At 40.8% G+C, this 19,851-nt stretch overlaps 1 protein-coding gene across 4 annotated transcripts in view; it reads left to right on the top strand.

The window, feature by feature from the left end:
• Window positions 1-2,263: 2,263 nt before the first annotated feature.
• The window catches only part of GOLGA1 (golgin A1), a 44,214-nt gene continuing 26,626 nt past the window's right edge, over window positions 2,264-19,851 (top strand). For 2 of the 4 annotated variants that reach the window (XR_004301129.1, XM_032418537.1), the window contains exons 1-10: window positions 2,264-2,373; window positions 3,156-3,205; window positions 4,051-4,353; window positions 9,330-9,420; window positions 11,417-11,491; window positions 12,426-12,523; window positions 13,897-13,929; window positions 16,313-16,441; window positions 16,761-16,930; window positions 17,418-17,529. Coding sequence is in view for 3 of the 4 variants with exons in the window: in XM_032418537.1 (XP_032274428.1) it covers window positions 4,219-4,353; window positions 9,330-9,420; window positions 11,417-11,491; window positions 12,426-12,523; window positions 13,897-13,929; window positions 16,313-16,441; window positions 16,761-16,930; window positions 17,418-17,529 (843 nt within the window). In the remaining variant the exon portion in view is untranslated. Of the gene's footprint in view, window positions 2,374-3,155; window positions 3,206-4,050; window positions 4,354-9,329; window positions 9,421-11,416; window positions 11,492-12,425; window positions 12,524-13,896; window positions 13,930-16,312; window positions 16,442-16,760; window positions 16,931-17,417; window positions 17,530-19,851 lie in introns of those variants that run through there. The other 2 variants (XM_032418538.1, XM_032418539.1) reach the window with 2 other exon arrangements.

Genomic DNA, 19,851 nt, shown 5'->3' with positions numbered 1-19,851 from the left:
TATTATGGATATTAGGCATAAATGCACTTGTTTCAATCATAGCAGAAATTACATTTGGAGAATACAATTACTTGATTTTGTAGTGGTGTGAAATACTTTTTAAAAATTGTGCTCGTCTGTAACTGAATGTTATAGAATTGTAACACTATAGGGATTATAGAGTTATATTTATTAGCTCTCCTCAAGTGATTGAAGCACAATAATTTTCATTTAACAGTTCTTATCCAAGTGCTGCTAATCTATTTGCAAATAATGAAGCTATTTGGTTGCCTATCTAGTTATTCACAAATCACTGTAATCCTTGAGACTTTGTCTTGTTGCTCATTTGTACTAAATTTTGGGTATTGTGGGTTAATATTTTAGATCAAAATCTGTCAACTCAGCTCTGTGAGACAGCAAACCATTTAGATTCACTAGTTTTATATGTGTTATCAGTAGAATAAATTTTGAAGGGGCTATTTACTACCAATGACTAGGGGAAAATTATATTGTCGATTATCATTTGACTTGAACATTTGTGGTATTGTGAAAGTCTTATTTGTTGTGTTTATGAATTGCTTAAGCCATACATACTCTTAAGGATGTTTTCCTGCTGTGTTCCTTTTCAGTAGCCTTTTTCTGTTTTGTCTGTTACAGTTAATACTTCATAGATTTTAGAAACTGAGAAGTTATTGAAACATTTTATTTTCTTGAGTTCATCACTTTTGACTCTTGTATGATATGTGATTTGTTATAAAGGATAGCAAGCCTTTCACTAACTACTTCACTAAATGAATTTCAGAGTAAACACTGTGATTCCACAGAGTGGATTCAGTAGGCCCTTCTTTCCAATGTTTTCTTCTGTTATGGTGCCTACCACCTTAAGGGCACTTAAATGGTAGAGGATGGAAAGTTAAACATTGTTGTTTTGATGTTTTTTTAATAACAAGATTACAGAAAATTTGATTTTTGTTGTCAGTGTATTGAAAACATTTTTGCATTGATAAATGTTCTCTAGGAATGTGACTACATTCATCAGGTGTGAACTCTTGTAAAATGAATTTTGTATCTTGAATCCACGTGTATATTAAGTGTATCATCAATATAAAAATAAACATTATTTGCTTAAAGTTTTTGGTACTTCTTCAGAATTGTTGACAACATAAGTGCTAAACTGTTAGGGTTTGCTTCTTTCAGATAATATCTCAGACACTTCAGACTGTCTTGGGGTCGTAGCTTCGATGCTTATTCTTCTAGGTGGTAAATTTCTTCTGAGTCCTAGTCTTGGTTTTTTCCCGGCCCTGCTCGAAGTGGTCAAAACTGTCCCACGCGGAGGGAGGACTGTTTGGAGGGGGGGGGGGGGGGGGGGTGGAAGCTGCTGACCCTCGGGCTGTTTTGGGGTCCTGGGCAAGAACAAGAGCGACTTCAATGTTGAATGTCTGACTTGGTTGTCATTGAGGAGTCCAGAGACCTGACGCAGGCTAATTTGCAGTGTAACTTTGAACGAGGAAGTTTTACCTCTCTCGAGTTTGTTCAACCGTCAAAAGTTGGAGGACCATTAGTAGATAATGAAATGAATGTAGTGGGCTGCCATCAGCTTGTTTATTAATGAAATGCAGTATATCGGAGTGCATTATATAAGGGTATGATTCTGGAAACTTTTCTCTCAATGGTACATTATGTGTGTCCTGGGTTGCGATATAAAACGTGTAACTTCCAGTAGGTCATAGGCACCAAAGTTAAAAACTAGTCACAAAGCGCGAAGACCTAGTTCTAGTTTCTGAAGCCACAGGCTTCTGTGTGAGGAGGGAGGCACGGACTCGCAGCGATGACCTACTACACGGTGGCAAGGCGGCTGTGCAGGGCGCAGTGGGATTGGGATGCGGGGAGCGGAATGGAAACTCCCTCTCAGTTCCGCGCAGCAGTGGCCTTAGGATTCAAAACCGCACAGCTCACGCTGGCCCCACGGCACCAATGGGGTGCTTTTCTCTTCTACCACAAGGCTCCTCCCACTGTCCCGCTCCGCACCGCCCCCTTAAAAAAAAAAAAAAGAACAACAATAAAGGCTTTGGCCACCCAGTCATCATCCACGGGTCGGGCCGCTGGGTGACGTGGCGGGCCGGCCTTAGGGAGCGCCCAGCCTCGTGCCCGCGCCCTCCACCTGCCCCAGCCCAACCGCAACCGCGAAGATCTCGCCGTCGACCGCGGAGACCGCGCGCGGGCGCATGCGCGTGGCAGGCCCGCCCCGCGCTCAGCCACTTCCGGCGCGCTAGTGGAGGTGCGGTTCCGGGTCGCTGCTCCGCTCGCCGGCCGGCCGTGGGGGCTGGTGACGCGGACCGGCGTTCACGAGAGGTCCCGGAGGCGGGGCTCTGCCCGCTGCCCAGAGAGCGGCAGGTGCGCGGGCGGGGGCCGGAGATGCCAGGAGGCCCCTCTTTCTCCCGGTGGCGTCGTTCTGCCCCAGACCCAAGGCGGGGGGCGGTACCGGGGTGCTGAAAGGGCGGGGGTGGGGGCAGAGGAGCTGCCCGGCCGGGGAGTCTGGAGCCTAGGGTTTCAGGATTTTTCCCCTCCGAGCGACCCTGGACAAGTCACTACTACTCTCTGGGTCTCAGTTTCCTTGCTGTCAGATGGGAGAGACGTTGAGTCGTTCCCTTCTTTGACAGTCCAAACGCGGGCGGTTCTAGGAGCCTGAGTGAGTGGGATCCAGACTGCCGTGGCAGGTACCTGCCTATCCCTGGGCGTAAGGCAGTTGTTTTTTTTTTACCCAATTTAGCCATTCTTTTTCTCAGCGACGTTCTTAGTGCGAGTCAAGGTTCTGTGACTAGACAGCCCGGGTCTGGCCAGGTAAACAAACAACGTGTGACTGTCAGAATCAACTGAGAAATAAATACTGGCCCTGGGAAACCGTAATCTCATTCAAGTTGTTTTTGCTGGGGGCTCCCAAGGTGAAGTAAATTTAGGCACCAATGAGAGATTCTGTTCTTTGTGCCTGTTAGTGAAGCTCTTGGGCAGATCACAAATGCAAAGGAGAAGGTAACCCCTGAGGATTGTGGCAGTGATAGATTCTCCCCTCTGTCTTCTGGTTAATCCTCCCTCTCTCCTCTTCCATTTCCCCCCAATATTTTGGCCTTACACTTGAAAGGAAATACCCAATGCATTTTATCTTTGTTTTCATGCAGGACAGAATGCTTTGACCTCCAGGCTGTTTTAAATCTGGTAGATAAGCCAGGTGAGTAGGTGGTTTACAGACATTGAAGAATTGTACAGATTTAAATGGATAATCTGAAGTGGTAAGAAGTCATTTGTAGATCTTAGAGCAGAACTTAGGTGTCCTCCACAGAACATGGAAAGTTAAGATTGGAACCAGAATATTGGTGTTTCATATAACACTGGGAGGAAAAGACGTTTGAATCTCATGTTGAATATCATGTAAAGCATTCTGAAGATGAAACTAAGTTCAGGTCATTTTAATCACCCTTAAAGAGAACCATGCAGTATTTCTAAGAAATGTTTAAGGGTATCTGATGCTTATATAGGATAGTTGTCTGGCTTGCCTGTTTTTTCTAGGTTGTCAGCTTTTTCTAGTCAACAGCTGTTGGCAAACCATCCTAGAACATTAGAAGGTTATACCTTTATCCCCATACTGAGTTACATATTTTTGTCTTCATCTTAAAAAAAAAGTAAACTGTAGTTAATATTGGAGGAAGGATTCCAAGCCATTATGTGATGTTAATGTGTACCCTGGGAAATTTTACTATATGTGTTATATGCCGTAGCCAACATGGCGTAATAAAGAAAGAGTAAGGACTTGTGAGTCAGAGTCCTGGGTTCAAAAAGCAGCCCTGCCACTTAAGCACACACTCTTTGGCAGATTACCTCATCTCGAGACTGGATTTCCTTATCGGTTTATGCGTGTGAAGCACCTGAGTGCTTTTTAAATGTTTGGCAATTGTGTTCTATTAAATGTACATGTAAAATTATGAAACTTAATTTTGAAACCTGAAGCTTAACATAGCAACTCAGTGGCGAAATCTCTCCTATGTTTAACTTAGCTCTCTTTTGTCTGATTTATAGATACTGTCCCATAAGCCCTTGGCCCACATCTAAGTGGGAATGCAGCTATCTTGGATGTCTGGAACTTTTTAGGCACCAGTCTCTGAAGTCCTGGTTGCGCGCCTAAGGACTAGAATACTGGGGTGGTTCACGAGCTGGTCATCTGTGCAGGATAGCCACACAGCAAAAATGTTTGCAAAACTAAAGAAGAAAATTGCAGAAGAGACTGCTGTGGCCCAGAGGCCAGGAGGTGCTACTAGGATCCCACGGTCGGTGAGCAAGGAATCGGTTGCCTCTATGGGAGCTGACTCAGGAGATGACTTTGTAAGTATCTTCTCTAGTTTTTAATATTTGGTACAGTCTTGATCTATTTTTAAAATAGTATTTCAGAAAGTCTTTTCCATAAATATTTTCTTTTAAAATTGAAAGATTATGTGGAGTTCATATCTGATTCTTCCTACTCTGAGGTGCTTTTCTGTTTTTTTTTTTTTCCTATTTTTTCAGAGTCCCTTTTCATATTCTCTACATTGTCCTCTTGTACTCTTTTTATACCCTATGCATCTTCTTTTATATTTCATTTCTCAAAAAGCCTTGGCCTATTCTGCAGACAAATATGCTTTAAGTCATTGTTGCCTAACATGGTCTGTGAGTTACGGTGTGGAGTTAGAGTACACTATTTTACTGGGAAGTTGATGAAAAGATGACACCCCTGACTGCAGTATGTCCCTTATTTGTAAAGGACCTTTGTGTTTGGAAAGATTTCAGAAAAATGAAGATGCTGTTGTGTTAGGTAGATGTCATGCCTTAGGATTAAAAGTATGTCTCTGACATATGACAGGATCCTCTCAAAGTCAGATTTTTTTTTTAAATAATTTATAATGCTTGATATATGTAAAAGAATGTATATAAGTGTAAAGTATAAAGCATAAAAATAAAATGAATGCTTGTTAATGTGTCACCTATCTAAAGAACTAGAACATTATGGATACTCTTGAAGCCACTTGCATGCTCCTGCCCAGTTCACTTTCTTCCTCCCTGCCCTCCAGATAACCCCATCCTACATTTTATATTTATCATTCTCTTGATTTTTAAAATATCCTCCCAGATATGTATATATTTATAAATAATTTGTTGTGTGGTGTTGCTTATTTGTGAACTTTATAAAAGTGGTATTCCATAGTTTTTTGGTTTTTTTTTTTTTATTTGTCAGAAAGATTGAGAGAGAGGGCGCGCTCTCAGTAGGCACAAGGAGAAGGAGGCTCCCCGCCGAGCAAGGAGCCCAATGTGGGACTCGATTCCGGAACCCTGGGATCACGGCCCGAGCTGAAGGCAGATGCTTAACCAACTGAGCCACCCAGGCGTCCCTCCATAGTTTTCTTGAACTTAACTTTTTTTTTTTTAACTCGCCATGTTTCCAGAATGCATCTGTCTTCCATGAAGCTGTGATTCATTTGTTTTTACTGCTGTGTAAGATTCCAGCATTTGACAAGGCCACAATTTATCTCTGCCTTTTCCTCATGATAGTTGAGTTGTTTCCAGGGTCAGATGAGTCGTCTTCCTCCTTTCTTATACTACCTGTCCTGGGTCAGATTACATGGCAGAAGCTATTACGTTATTGGGATGGAACAATAAGATTACCTGATCTAAATCATTGGCTGCTGTATTTAACAGGAAATGTAGTGCACATTTGATCCCCAGGCTGAAGGATATAGTTTCAGTGCTGAGTTCTGTGGCAGAAGTACCTGCTTTGCCTTCATGATGACATGCTAAATGAAGTCTCTCATCTTGAAGGTATTCCAGGTAGAGATACTGGCCTGAATTCAGGAAGTATTTTCCTTTGAGACTTCTAAAGTAGTCTACTTGAACTTACTGTCTATAAGACACACCTGTGTATCCCACTGCATGTATTTCTCCAACCAGATGCTTTTCCTCTAGTGTCTCAAATTCTAAAATGAACAAAACTGAATGCATTAACTCCATCTCCAAATGTGTACCTCCATCCCCCAAGTCACCAGCAAGAAATTTTTGAAGCATTTTAGACTCTTCCCTCCATTTCTTGGTGTCCAGTCAACAAGTACTTTGGTTTTCCATCTTCTGAATGCCTCAGCCTTGCTCCCTTTACTCCCTGCTAGTAGTGCATTTGCTTCCATTTTATTTCAAGCTGTCTTTCTTTTCTGGACAAATGTGGTAGCCTGTCTGGACTCCTTGCCTCCAGTAACTCCCCAGAGCAGATGTGTTCATGTCTCTTCAATGCGTAAAACTCCCTGGTGGTTTTAAATCCCTGGGCACCGAGTCTCTAAGGAGACATGTCTCTTCAATGCTTGAAACGAAAGTGGTTTCCCCATCACCTTCAAGATGAAGTGCAAACTCATACACAGGTCGTGGCACAGCTTACCTGTCCAGCCTCATCTCACTCTACTTTCCTAGACACTGTGCTCCATCCACGTTGAGCCTATTGCATTTCTAGAATGGGCAACATTCCTTCATGCCCACAGATTTTTGCATTTGCTGTCTTCTCTCTCTGAAATATCTCATCTCTTCCTTTTGCTCCTGAGTTCCTCTGACAGACTTTGTGCTTCCTTCAAGACTCCACTTACGGGGCGCCTGGGTGGCTCAGTCGTTAAGTGTCTGCCTTCGGCTCGGGTCATGATCCCAGGGTCCTGCTCAGCGGGAGGCCTGCTTCTCCCTCTCCCACTCCCCCTGCTTGTGTTCCCTCTCTCACTGTCTCTCTCTCTGTCAAATAAATAAATAAAATATTTTTTAAAAAATTAAAAAAAAAAAAGACTCCACTTACATGTTACTTTCAAGAAGCCCTCTTGACCCCAACTGCCCTTGTCACCCCCTCTACCACTTGCCCCTCCTGGCCGAGTTTGGTCCCTTATCTCCTACTGACCTCTGTAACAGCACCTATTACACTGCATTATTGGTGATTTGCTTTTTTGTCTCTCACTAAACTGGGAGGCTTATGAAAAGCAGTAGAGAGTAGTAGTTAGGAACTCAGGTCAGGTTAAGGAGTCAGACCTAGATTGGATTCCCAGCTTCATCGTTATTATGTGACTTGGGGCAAGTTCCTTTTCTATGCCTTCATTTCCACATCTGTAAAATAGGAACTGTACTTGTCTTTATTAAAGTATGTGTGTCGAGGTCCCCAAGGTTCACCCTGAGATTCAATTATTTAGGAGGACTCACAGAACTCAGCATGGTTTTACTCACTGCTATGAAAGAATACAAAGCATAATCAGCAAAAGGAAAAGGTGCATGAGGCAAAGCCTGGAGAAAACCAGGTGCAAGCTTCTAAAAGTCCTCTCCCCGTGGAGTTACACAGGACATACTTAATTCCCCCAGCAATGAGTTGTGACAACATACGTAAAATGTTGTCTTCCAGGGAAGCTCCTTAGAGACTCGGTGCCCAGGGATTTTATTGGAGGCTCTTCACATAGGCACCCTCTGCCAAGCATTTACCAAAATTCCAGACTCCCAGAAGGAAAACAGGTGTTCAGCATAAACCATATTTTTGTACACAAATAGATTAGATACAGTGAACTGTTCTTATCAGGAATGGTGGGAACCCTTTCAAAGTCTAAGTTCCCATAGGCCATCCCGGGGCTGGCCTTACAAGCAGACCTTGCTAAGGATTTTGGTTGCAGGCCTGCGATGCTACGTCTTCTGCCTGGTGAAAAAAACATTTCGCATAGTGCCTGGCTCTTAACAGGTATTTCATAATAGTAGCTGCTTCTGCTGCTGTTTTAGGTGGGGACTCTTTGTTTCACCACTGTTCCCAGTGCTTAGCACAGCGGAGACAAGGATGTCTCACTAGCAGTAATAATCATAACGCCTACTAATGACAGATGATATGTGTTACAACTAATTATGTGCCAGTCTCTGTTTTAGGGACTTGACAAGTGTTGATTTATTTAATCCTCATCACAGCTCTGTGAAATTGATCATGTTTGTTGTCATAGTTTACATAAGAAATCAATGCACAGAGAAGGTGACTACTTGGCCCAAGTTCTCATTTTATAAGTGGTGAGGATGGGACTTCAACCCAGGCCGTCCACCTCCAGAGACTGCCTCCTAACTATAAACTTTACCAAGTCTCAATAAATGTTGGACTGGGCAAGTGTCTAGATGCGTAAATGAATATTTAAAGTGAATTTTTCAACCACCTTTGAAGATATTTTGGGTATAAGATGGGGAAACATGACTAAAGAATAGATACTAGATAAAATTTTGTTAGGTGTGGTAACGGTATTGTGGCTATAAAGGAAAATGACCTTGTATTTTGGAAATGTTTATCCAGTATTTAGGGCAAAATGTCATGATGTCTGTTATTTATAGTACTTCAGTAAAATAATAAAGCAAATAGGGGAAAACATCAGCATTTATTAAAGTCGATGGAGAACGTTCATTAAACCATTGCCCCTACTGTTCTGTAGTTTTAAAAATTTTATAATCCAAAGAAAAAATATAAAGTAAGTTACTTATTAGCAATAGTAAGCAGTGCCCAAAGTAATAGTAATATCCAGACATTTTTAAATAGATTGTTGAGGGTACACCTGGGTGGCTCAGTCAGTTAAGCATCTGCCTTCAGCTCAGGTCATGATCTCAGGGTCCTGGGATTGAGCCCCGCATAGGGCTCTCTGCTCAGTGGGGAGTCTGCTTCTTCCTCTCTAATTCCCCCTGCTCTCTCACTCTCTCTCTCTCTCAAAGAAAATCTTTTTAAAAATTTTTAAAAATAAAATAGATTGTTGGGGAAAATTGATGTCTCATTAATATATTGATTATTGAATCCATATTATCTGCTAAAGTCTTTGATGCATTTTAGATGAAGATACTGAAACTTTATCAATCAATTCAGTGATCAGTTCTTCACCAGCCTTTGACCCCTTGTTTAAGAACCTTCCCCCTCTTTCTGCCAGGACTTTACCTTTGGAAAAATAAAGTGATTTTCTTTTTTATCACTGAAAATATATTCTTTGTATTATGTACTTGGTGTGATATGATCATAATGGATTTGTTTACCACTGCTTATTCTAATACTGTGTACACACACACACACACACAGAGTTTGTCTGTTTAGCATCTCCTACCTCCTCCACATTGTGGAAGGGGATAGTGTTGTTTCTACTTTATAGGTAGAGAAGCTAGGACCCAGGTATGTTAAGAAGCTCTTCAGTGATCACAATTAAAGTATAATGAAACCTGAAACAAGAGTTGTTACTTTCTGGTTCAGTACTGGGGTCTCACACTGCTGAAAACCCATGTATAAACGTGACCTCTTCTTGTCTGTATTTCAACAGGCTTCCGATGGAAGCAGCTCCAGAGAAGATCTTTCATCCCAGCTTTTGAGAAGGAATGAACAGATACGGAAATTAGAAGTCAGACTTTCTGGTATGTCTAAGAATTCATAAAAAGCAAGCAAAGAAAACTTGCCTTGGCTGACCCTTTGTCTATATCAAATAGCCATATAGGATAACCTTATGGTTATATTGACATATATTGACATATTTCTTAGTCAAAATGGAGCAATTTGTACCCTTTTTGTTCCCTCCTTTTGTTAGTATTTTGAATAGTGTAAATTCAAAACTGAGTTTTAAAGTTTAAAAAAACAACCTAGGTTTTTCTGCTCCTGAGGTTTCTAGCCATGGATATAAAAGGTATGAAAAGTATATGTAGACTAGATTTGATGATCTTTCACCTGTTAGCATAGCTTTCAGGTGGAGAAGGGTAGGGGGTAGTATTTACAGGGAATGGCCAACAGACAGATTCTTCAGCGCCAGAGAGGGTTTGGTGCTACGTTGCCACTTGCTATAGGTACATATCACCTGTGTAAGTGTCCTTCTGGGTCTTTAGACCACTTTCCAATGATATTCAACTCCTGTATAGAAGCTGTAACTCTATGTCTTTTGTGTGTAGTTTACAATTTACACAACTTCCATTATATCCTTTGCCTGAACAGGGCATGTTTGTGATAAAGTTGTGAGTTCTTATTTTGGTTTCTGCCAGTGGATACATTTTGAAAGTTTCATCCTGTGAAGTGGTCAATGGCTTCTGTGTTTCTTTTTGTCCCTTGGCCTTATGCACATTTTATTGAAATGAAAGCCGTAGACTACAAAAGTCACCAAATTATATGCAAAATATTTGTGTTTGTGAGGTTATCAAAGGTCCGTAGTATAGCTCACAGCTCCCAGTTGGTCCATTATCTCCTTTTGTCCTTACTATAGCCTTACTAGGCTTAGCGAGGTTAAGGTCACACAAGTAGTAGGTGGTGGAGCTGGGATCCAAACCCAGATTTGCTCGCTAGAGTCCATACTCTTAACTACAGTCTTCTTCAAATTCAATTGTTACAATCCTGTTATACCTACTTGTAAATAATATCAGGAACAGAGGTGAAATAACTTTACATTTGTTTAATGTTGGGGAGAAAGCTGTGAAATACTACGTGCCTTTCCTAATACAGAAGACGGAAGAATTGTTTGGGCTTGACTGAAATTAGAGAAGGGACAGGGCAGAGAACGGACACTTAGAAAGCCCGGTTATGTCCCGGGTATCTTCCTCCAGGTTCCGTATGAACAACAGCAGCAGCTACCTCTTATTGAACGTCTTACTGAAGTGTGTCAGGTGCTTCTGGCATAGAAAACACCTAGTTTGTTATCTAATTAGGACACATAAAACACTTAGTTTACTAAGTGCATTTGAGGCCATTACGATTAATACCATCATTTGCTAAGTAAAGAAACTAACACTTAGGATCAATAATTTGCTACGGTCTCTCAGCTACAGACTGAGAGCTGGGATTTGGCCCAAGCCTACCTACTTTTCCCCTATACCGTACTATCTTCTTTGGCCACCCAGGTAATTAATTCTGACTTTCACCTTTAATATGGCATAGGAAGCTCAGTTCCTGTGTAGAAAGGAAACTGACTTTTCTAGAGAACTAAGTACTTTCATGGTAAAGACCATCCTGTGGTAAGGTGTTTGCTATTGCCCCAACCACTCTTAACTCAGTTGTATGAACTGTGAGCTGTTCAGTGAATTCCCTTTGCCCTATCCTATTGCTAATACTGGAAGGGGAAGTGAAAACTGAGGTTTGAAATTAACGAGCAGGGCGTTTCTGATGACCAGACTAGGCCCAATTCTTGCTCTCTATCCAGGCTAAACAAATCTGCCTGTTTGTATTCACCATTTACACCGTGGATGGTTTGTACTATACCTGTTTGCCTGTGTTGTTCGTTGTTAATGGGAGGCTGTCTGCCTAGCTTTCCTTAACAGCAATGGTTTTCAGGTTGAGAAAATCATCATCATTTTCACTCATTTTTTTGTTTAATTAACTTCCTTTCCTGATGTTTGTCCATTCCTGGTATGTGCGTCACCCTCCTCACCCAAGACTATGCTGAACAGGTCCGAAACTTGCAGAAGATAAAAGAGAAGCTTGAAATTGCATTAGAAAAACACCAGGATTGTACGTATTTTTTTTCCTGCTTTTTTTCAATCTTTTCAGGGTTTAGCTTTTTTTAATGAAACAATAGTGTATGGTTAAGTTTGTCCTTCATCATAGTTCACATCTTTGTAAGTGTACTTCTTAATCAGGGTGATAAAACATTTGTCTGGTATTTATAAGCATACAATTCCTATTTATGTTGTGTTATGGGCATACTTCTTAGGAGAAGGTCAGTATGTGTATCAGCTTGTCTTCATCTAGTTGACCAGTTTATTGGCTGCCATTAGATTTTAGTAAAATCATGTGCCTGGCCCTTAGACCTAGATTAGGAGCCTGGTTCTAGCTGTGGCTTCATGCTGCTACATTCAGAATGGGGGGAAATCTTTAGCTGTCATCACTTCTCCAACAATAGAACATACATTTTGTTTAGTCTATCCTAACTCATATGTTCTCCTTTGGATTCAGTCCAAGAAAGATGCTAAAGAAGTAGAAAGTTATTTTCTGTTGATATAATATATACTAAAAAAAATTTGAAAGGAAAATGAAGTGAAAGAAATGTTTTTTGTTTTGCGTAGTTTTGATTTTATTTTTAATTCTGATAAAGTGGTAGTAACCATCACTTAGCAACAGCATTAGCATCTTCTAGCAACCTACCTAACTCATGTTCTATCATTGTACCATTGAAAAAGTTACCTTTTGGCATCTTCCTAAATGTATGTACTTGCTTGTTACCAAAACAGAACAAGAGAAAGCAAAAAAAACAACTGTGGTCTGTTACTAAGCCCAAAAGATTCTGGGAGAGTTGAGACGGATCAGGTTTTTCCCAGTCTCATTATCCACTTATGTGACCTTGATCTTTTTTGTTAGGTGACAGTTGTAAAGTAATCACATGGGCTATTTGTCATGCCGTTTCTGAAATATTGCCATATCTCAAATAGAGCCTCTTTGTTAACAGCTTCCATGCGGAAATTTCAAGAGCAGAATGAGACATTCCAAGCCAACAGAGCCAAAATGGCAGAAGGACTGGCTTTGGCATTAGCCAGAAAGGACCAGGTATTTTATATGTGATGCCCAAGACTGGTGGAAAGATTTCACTTAGTGACATGATTTCAAAAATCATGACATAAACCTGGCAGAAAATATTTACAGCCTAGGAGAAAAGGAATGCTTATATAATTTACAGTTGTAATCATGAAATGCATCCAGAATATGAGAATATCATTCTGTCATTCTATGTAACTTTGTAACAGGGAGAAGGGAAATCATGTGTCCTAATCTGGTGGCATATCCCAAGAGAAGGAAAATGGTCTCTGTCCTCTAAAAACCTGTCTCAAGGCCTAGACCCCAAACATTTGCCTCTTAGAGTGGAGAATCCTATCAAACTAGCCAGCTTCTATGATGTACATGGTTCTTACAATCTCTGTTCCCTAGTGTCTTCAACCCAGTGAGTTAGACAGAAAGGAACTCCTGTAATCTCATTAGAACCATCCTTTGACAGATGCTGAATGAATAAGAAAAGAAAATAGTACTATTACTAGCTATTACAATAATTATGAAGTATATTTTGTTTGATGGCATTTTAAATTTAAGAAAACCATCAAGATATTATAGTGATAATCTTGATTTATTAAGTAAGACAGGGTCAATTTATTATGTTTTACTTAAGAAAATATATAATTCATCTACAGTAGGTGGGTGGGTGGATGGGTAAAGTGAGTATTTTAAAGTGAGTATTAGGACATTTGCTAGCCAGAAAAAGACATTACTCACCAATACTTAGTGGATAACTATGGTATAAACGTATATAAATGAAGATATCATCTAAAATTGGTGGATTCTGATTGTAGGCACTTGGAATATGGCTTTTTGTACCAATGGTTATTTTTCCTCCTGTTCTGTGATTTGTGAATAAGGGGCATCATCCTTTTTCCTTTAACTTATACCAGATGGCAAAAAGCATATTGGTAAACTCAAGATAAGAAGGAAAATAATTATCAGGCGCTGATGAAGACTGTCCCTCTTACCTTCATTAAATTAATTTCTAAATATCAGTTATAGAGTTACCAACTCAGCTGGTCCCAGCTACCCACTCCCAAGAAATAATAATAGTATTCATGGAAAAACACTCACGAATAAAGTGAAAAGCTGCATCAGAACACCACATTACAGCTTTGTTGGGTGCTCTCCTTAGTAAAATCTGCAGGTTTATATTTGTGTTCTAGAATTTTTTGTAAAATTCATTTTCTTCTCCTTTTAGGACTCTTGGTTCTCTTAATACTAAGCCAACTTTATGGGGTTTTTTATTTGCTGTTTTGGTTGGTGGCTTGCTTGCTTTGCAGGGGGAGTTAGGTTGTTTTGTTTTCTGAAAACCTTATGTTACTGATACTCTTCCCTGGAAACTGTACTTTTTTGTTGTTTTGTTTTAGGAATGGTCAGAAAAAATGGATCAGCTTGAAAAGGTTAGTTTATCTTTTATTTTTATCTCAGTATGAATGTCGGCCTCTCCTCAGGGCTTGGAAAATGGCTTTTCTGATACCCAGTGTACAGATCGCTCTACCACCTCTTAGACTTAGGGTGCTGGTTGATTCGACACTGACTTGAAAAGCTCATGCAATCCCCTTTCTTGAGGGGCGTGCTGGATATCTTTGTTTGCCCCTCCCAATATCCTCTCCACCCCTCTCTTACCTTTCTCTGTGTCCCTGGAGGCTGATGGACACTGCATCAGCTGGGCTCCGTTGCCCTCTGGTTTCCAACGGTTCTGCCAGTGGGGAACTCCAAAGGAACTGTGGGTGGAAGAAGAGTGTGGTCAGGATTTATTCCTCCAGCCTTCTCCATGTGGGATCCCTTCAGGTTAGTTGTATCCCATGGCCAAAGGTCACAGCTTTAGTTGGATATTCCTGGGTTTCTCTACATCCCCTTGCCCCTTCCCACCCAACTGTTACTAGCACATTAGCTTTGTGCTTTCTTATACCCACAGCTTTGAAAAGTCCCTTTATTAAACTCTTCTCAAAAAAGACTGCCATCTGTTTCCTGCTGGGGCCCTAATTGGCACTGTGGTAATGTTAGGAATACTTTTAGAGGAGGCAGTGGGGAAGGAGGGCATTTTTCAAGGCTCAGCATTGAGCAGATAAGAGCACTTCTTGGCTAAACACAGACGAGGAAAATTGATTACTCTCGCACCATAGCTTGTGTAACACTGTGTAGGTGCTTAATGTAATGTATTCCTGGCTCCCAGACATGAACAGGAAGATGAAATTTCAGGCCTATAGTTAGAAAAACATTTTAATTTGAAAGTCAGCTCCCTCAGCCCAAATTATATGCTGCTACCTAATTCATTTTTTGTTTTCATTGAATACTCATAAATTACTCTTCGTGATAGAAAAATTATTTCTTAGATTGATATATTCAGTTGCAAAATATATTTACTGTTTGGGTGCCTGGGTGGCTCAGTCGGTTAAGCGTCTGCCTTCGGCTCAGGTCGAGATCCCAGGGTCATGGGATCGAGTCCCACATTGGGCTCCCTGCCTCTCTTTGTCTCTCTGTCTCTCATGAATAAATAAATAAAATCTTTTTAAAAATGAAATAAAATAACTCATTTCTAATATATATATACTGTTCATTTTATTAAGTAGGTGAGTTTTATTGTTGCTACATTCTTGGGATAAAACTCCAAGTTAAACCAGTTCTCTGTGTGTGTTCTGTAGAAATCTGATTATCAGTTTATTAAAGAATGCTTGAACATATGTATGTAAGGAAAGAATTACAGGAAAGTCAAGCTATCTCCCAAAGAAATTTGTGCTTAAAAAATCTGGACATGGTGTTAATGATGGTCTTCTTTAATATGGAGGTATTGGTTAGGTTCAAGTTTTCTTTTCTTAAAAGAAACTTAAGATTGTAGTAGTTGAAATTCTCATTGAACTATTTTTTATCTTTTAAATTTATGGTGAAGGATACATACAGGACTGAACCTACTTCAGTGTACTAAGGCGATCCCCACCCCCACTCCCCTGCCCAAAGAGGTACTGGGAAATATTTTAGACCCAGAAGAGCAATGAGACATCTATGTAGGTCTTTGAAGCCACTGTAATTTTTGGAAATGTATTTTTAGACTGTTTTGATTTCTTTTCAATCAGGAATTGGAAACTGTAGCAGCAGGGTTTGTCCTGAAGAGAATCTATCTTGGGAAGCTGTCATTTAGTAAATTGTAACCTGCTGACACCAGTCATGTCTAATTTTTGTTGACTTCCTAACTGAAATTGCTAACTGACATCAGTTCTACTTAAATGCATCTAATTTTTTCAGGGTATTCAGTTTTACTCCAGTTATTCGTGTTGTTCATCCAGTTCAGTATGTCACTGAGAATAGACATGTAAAATGAATATCTGCAATTTCTAATCAAACTTAAGAACTTTAAAGTGTCAAGTAATTGTTGCTCTTATTCCCCTTATTCACACCTATATCATTTAAAACACATTTATTTTTAACTTAAAGAGAGTTAGATAATGCTGTATTGGTCATATCACCGTAAAGCTTCCTGTTATTTATTATTGTCTGCTGACAAGAGAGTTTTTTAAAGATTTTCCTTTATTAAGAAATCTGCTGGGGGCACCTGGCTGGCTCAGTCAGTGGAGTGAGCAGCCCTTGATCTCAGGGTTGTGAGTTCAAGCCCCACGTTGCAGGGAGAGATTACTTAAAAATAAAATCTTAAAAAAAAAAAAAAAAAAGAATTCTGCTGAATAAAATAAAAACTTTGTGTAGATTTTTTAAAAAAGCATTCTGCTTACATAATATGGATCTGTGGTGTCTTCATTGCCTGAGATGATGTCTTCTTTCTCCAAATAGGAGAAAAGGTTTCTGACAGCTCAGTTACAGGAAATGAAGAACCAGAGTTTGAATCTTTTCCAAAGGAGGGATGAAATGGATGAATTAGAGGGGTTCCAGCAACAGGAACTAAGTAAAGTAAAGCACATGGTACGCATTTTTGTTTTCATAGCTACATGCTGTATAGATGATAATTACTCTGATTTTACTAGTCATCATTCTCTAATTGATGAACATACCGTAGTAGTCTCTGATATTAATCATATATGTATGTTTTTCAGCTTATCAAAGCGGGAAAGTTCTGTTTGAAATGTGCTTCCTTTTCCTTTTCTTTCTTTTTTACTACTGGGCCCCTTATAAGCTCACAAAATTGTTATGAAAGTTTGGCTTGTTGGTCCATATTTTTAAAAATAGGTCTCAGTAGTATTTCTTAGTAGTGGCCCAGTGAAACTTTCTACCTTTGTATCAGCTTTTAAAAAAAGAAGAAAGTCTGGGGAAAATGGAGCAAGAGTTGGAGGAACGAACCAGAGAACTTAGTCACACCCGGGAGGAGTTGATGACCTCCAGTCAGATGTCATCAGACTTGAGCCAGAAGCTAGAAGAATTGCAGAGACACTGCTCAGCGCTGGAAGAGCAGAGGTTCTTGCTTGGTCTGTGGGGCCCCCGGGAAGCGCTGTTAGTGTAGCTCTGGCTGTAGCTTGCCTGCCTTTCCCCACTGCTCTGTGCAACACTTCTCTGATCTCAGTTCTGGCAGAGGCTTCTAGACTATCCTTACCTGCCCAGGGCTCGAGACCCTCGACACCCAACACCCTCCCTCCCCTTCACCTGCCTAAGCTCAGCTTCCAAGCCTGCCAAGTGATTCAGATGTGTTTTTGTTTCTAAGCTATTGAGTAACCAAAGGCAGATCATGATTTTTTGCTTAAACCTGGGTTTAAGCAAATTTAAGGAATTTTTCTCTTTGGGCTTCTACTTCAGAAAGAGCCAAGGAGTCTTCTCCACTGATAATTTGCACATGCCTGACATTTGCAACCCTGACATATAAAGAACATCTGTATTTTTCCTGTAGAAGAGTGTCTCTTAGATGAGATTTCCAAATGTGTTTGTTGTCTGCTTTCTTTCAATGAAGAGATCATGTGACAGCTTCAAAAACAGGTGCAGAAAATAAGGTCTCAGCCCTGGAGCAAAAGGAACAAGAGCTCCAAGCGTTCATTCAGCAGCTTTCCATGGATTTGCAGAAGGTGAGTAGAGTGCTAGGGGTGGATCCAGGTTGCTAGGATTCATCAATGGGATAGAAACTAAAGCCATCAGGATTTTCTGTCTCAGGGTGGCTGCTGAAACTTCTGTTTCTCATGTGGTCTGTGTGGCCCTAGTTCTTGATCTAGCCAGGCTGTGTTCTCATGGAAGTGGCCACACCGCTGAACAGAAGAGGTCAGTATTGTCCTGGCAGGAAGTCTCAAAACACACCATTTGATCTGCACAAATTTGTTTCTAAGTACTACATGGTGGACCTTGAGCATAAGAAAATGTTAACAGTCATGGTTGATGTGGCCTAATCCGGTTTGTTCCAAATGATAATCTTTATAATTCATTCATTCATTTGGCCAACATGCATTTATTGCCCTCCTATTATAGGCCTGTGCTAAGTTTTGAGACTATAAAGAAGAATAAAAAGTATTATTGACTGTAGACTAGTGTTTCTCAGTGGTAGGTTTCTTCTCACCATTTTGAATACAACAGTTGTATGATTGTCCCTCACATTGCAGGACTTTAGCTTTCCTGGCCCCTGGGTTCTTAGTGCCAGTAGCATCCTTCAGGCATTGACAGTCCCGCCCTTCCCATCATATGAAAAAACACCCGCTGGTGGGTGGTATGACCAACTCTACCCTCATCCCTTGAGAACTGCTAATCTCAAGCACAGCAGAGACTTACAGCATCATTACAGTAGAGTAAGATTTGTGTGATGAGAAGTTGTATACCCCTTCCCTCTAGGTTTTAGCATATCTACAGATGCCCGGATGGAAACTAAGAGAAGTTATATACCTCATTCAGAGTTCAGCAGTGAATGACAAAGCTGGATTCTAACCCAAGTCTTTTTTTTTTTTTTTTTTTAAGATTTTATTTACTTATTTGACAGAGAGAGACACAGCAAGAGAGGGAACACAAGCAGGGGGAGTGGGAGAGGGAGAAGCAGGCTTCCCACCGAGCAGGGAGCCCGATGCGGGGCTCGATCCCAGGACCCTGGGATCATGACCTGAGCTGAAGACAGACGCTTAACAACTGAGCCACCCAGGCGCCCCCTAACCCAAGTCTTACTCCAGAACTCATGCTTGTCCTACTGGACTGTGTTGCCTCCCAACAAGGGTCACCCAGTAAATAGATCTCACGTATATGAATGACTGTGATACAAGGTCTCTACCCTCAGTGAACTGAAGATCTAGACATTCAAGAGTGTTTTCTCAGAGGCTTACAGTTTCATTATAGAACTCAAACCTCCTGTGACCATAAGAAAACAAATTCTCAACAAGTCCCAAACAAGTGAAATACATTTTGTAATGGAAAAGATACGCCATAGGGAGGGTGTGCATTTCCAGCACAGGAGTCAAGGAACTCTTCCTGGAGGAACTGGAATTTCAAAGATGGATAGTACAGCAGGAGGCAGAGAAAGCAGAAGGGCACAGAATACACAGGGGTGGGGGGGATAACATACACAAAATTTTGGGATTCAGGGAACCCTTTGATATCAATTAGAACCATCGAACCATTTCATAATGGGAAAAAATAATTTTCTAGACTGGTTATACTAATAAGTTCTCTCATTTCATTCTAAAAATATGATTGGAGCCTTCCTGTGTGCCCCGCTTAGTGCTCTGTGCCAGGTGTCAGAAATACTGTGGTGAGCAAAAGCAGATACTGCCCTTGCCTTTGTGGAACTTCTAGTCCAGAGGGGAAGTCATATCAATCAGTAATCACATAAATATATAATTGCAAACCGTGATGTGTGCTGTGAAGGAAAACTACAGGATGTTGTAGGATCCTTTAATGGCATCAGATCAGATCTAGCCCTGGAGTCAGAGAACACATCCCTTGAGGAAGTAACAGTTGAGCTGTGGAGGGGGAGGGGCAGTGGGAGAGAATTTTAAGCAAGGAACAGGGAACAGTATGAACTATAAACGCAGAAACCTTGAGGCAGTAGAAGGATAAGCACATTCAGGGAACTGGAAGAGAGGACACACTGAGTGAGAGAAGGATGGATTGGTTGAGGAGGAAACGTTGAATGGGTTTCCAGTTAGGAAGCTCTTGTGCCTGTCCAGGCATAAGATGGTGGCTTTGACAAGAGTGGTGGTGAAGATAATGGGGGAGTAGACAGATTTATGAAATAGTGAGGAGACTGACCCACTTGCTAATTAATGGATGTAGGAGGAGCAAGAGAAAAGGAAGTTTTGGTGGTGATTTCTGAATTAATCAACTGAGTGGCTGATAGTGTCAGTCATTGAGCTAAGAGCACCAGTGGAAGGACAATTTTACCACAAAGGTCATGAGTTTGGAGTCAGTTTTTTTGT

Source organism: Phoca vitulina, unplaced genomic scaffold (genome assembly GCF_004348235.1).
Source record: "Phoca vitulina isolate PV1807 unplaced genomic scaffold, GSC_HSeal_1.0 scaffold21, whole genome shotgun sequence".
NCBI classification, from domain to species: domain Eukaryota; kingdom Metazoa; phylum Chordata; class Mammalia; order Carnivora; family Phocidae; genus Phoca; species Phoca vitulina.
This window is presented reverse-complemented; position numbering and strand designations above follow the sequence as displayed.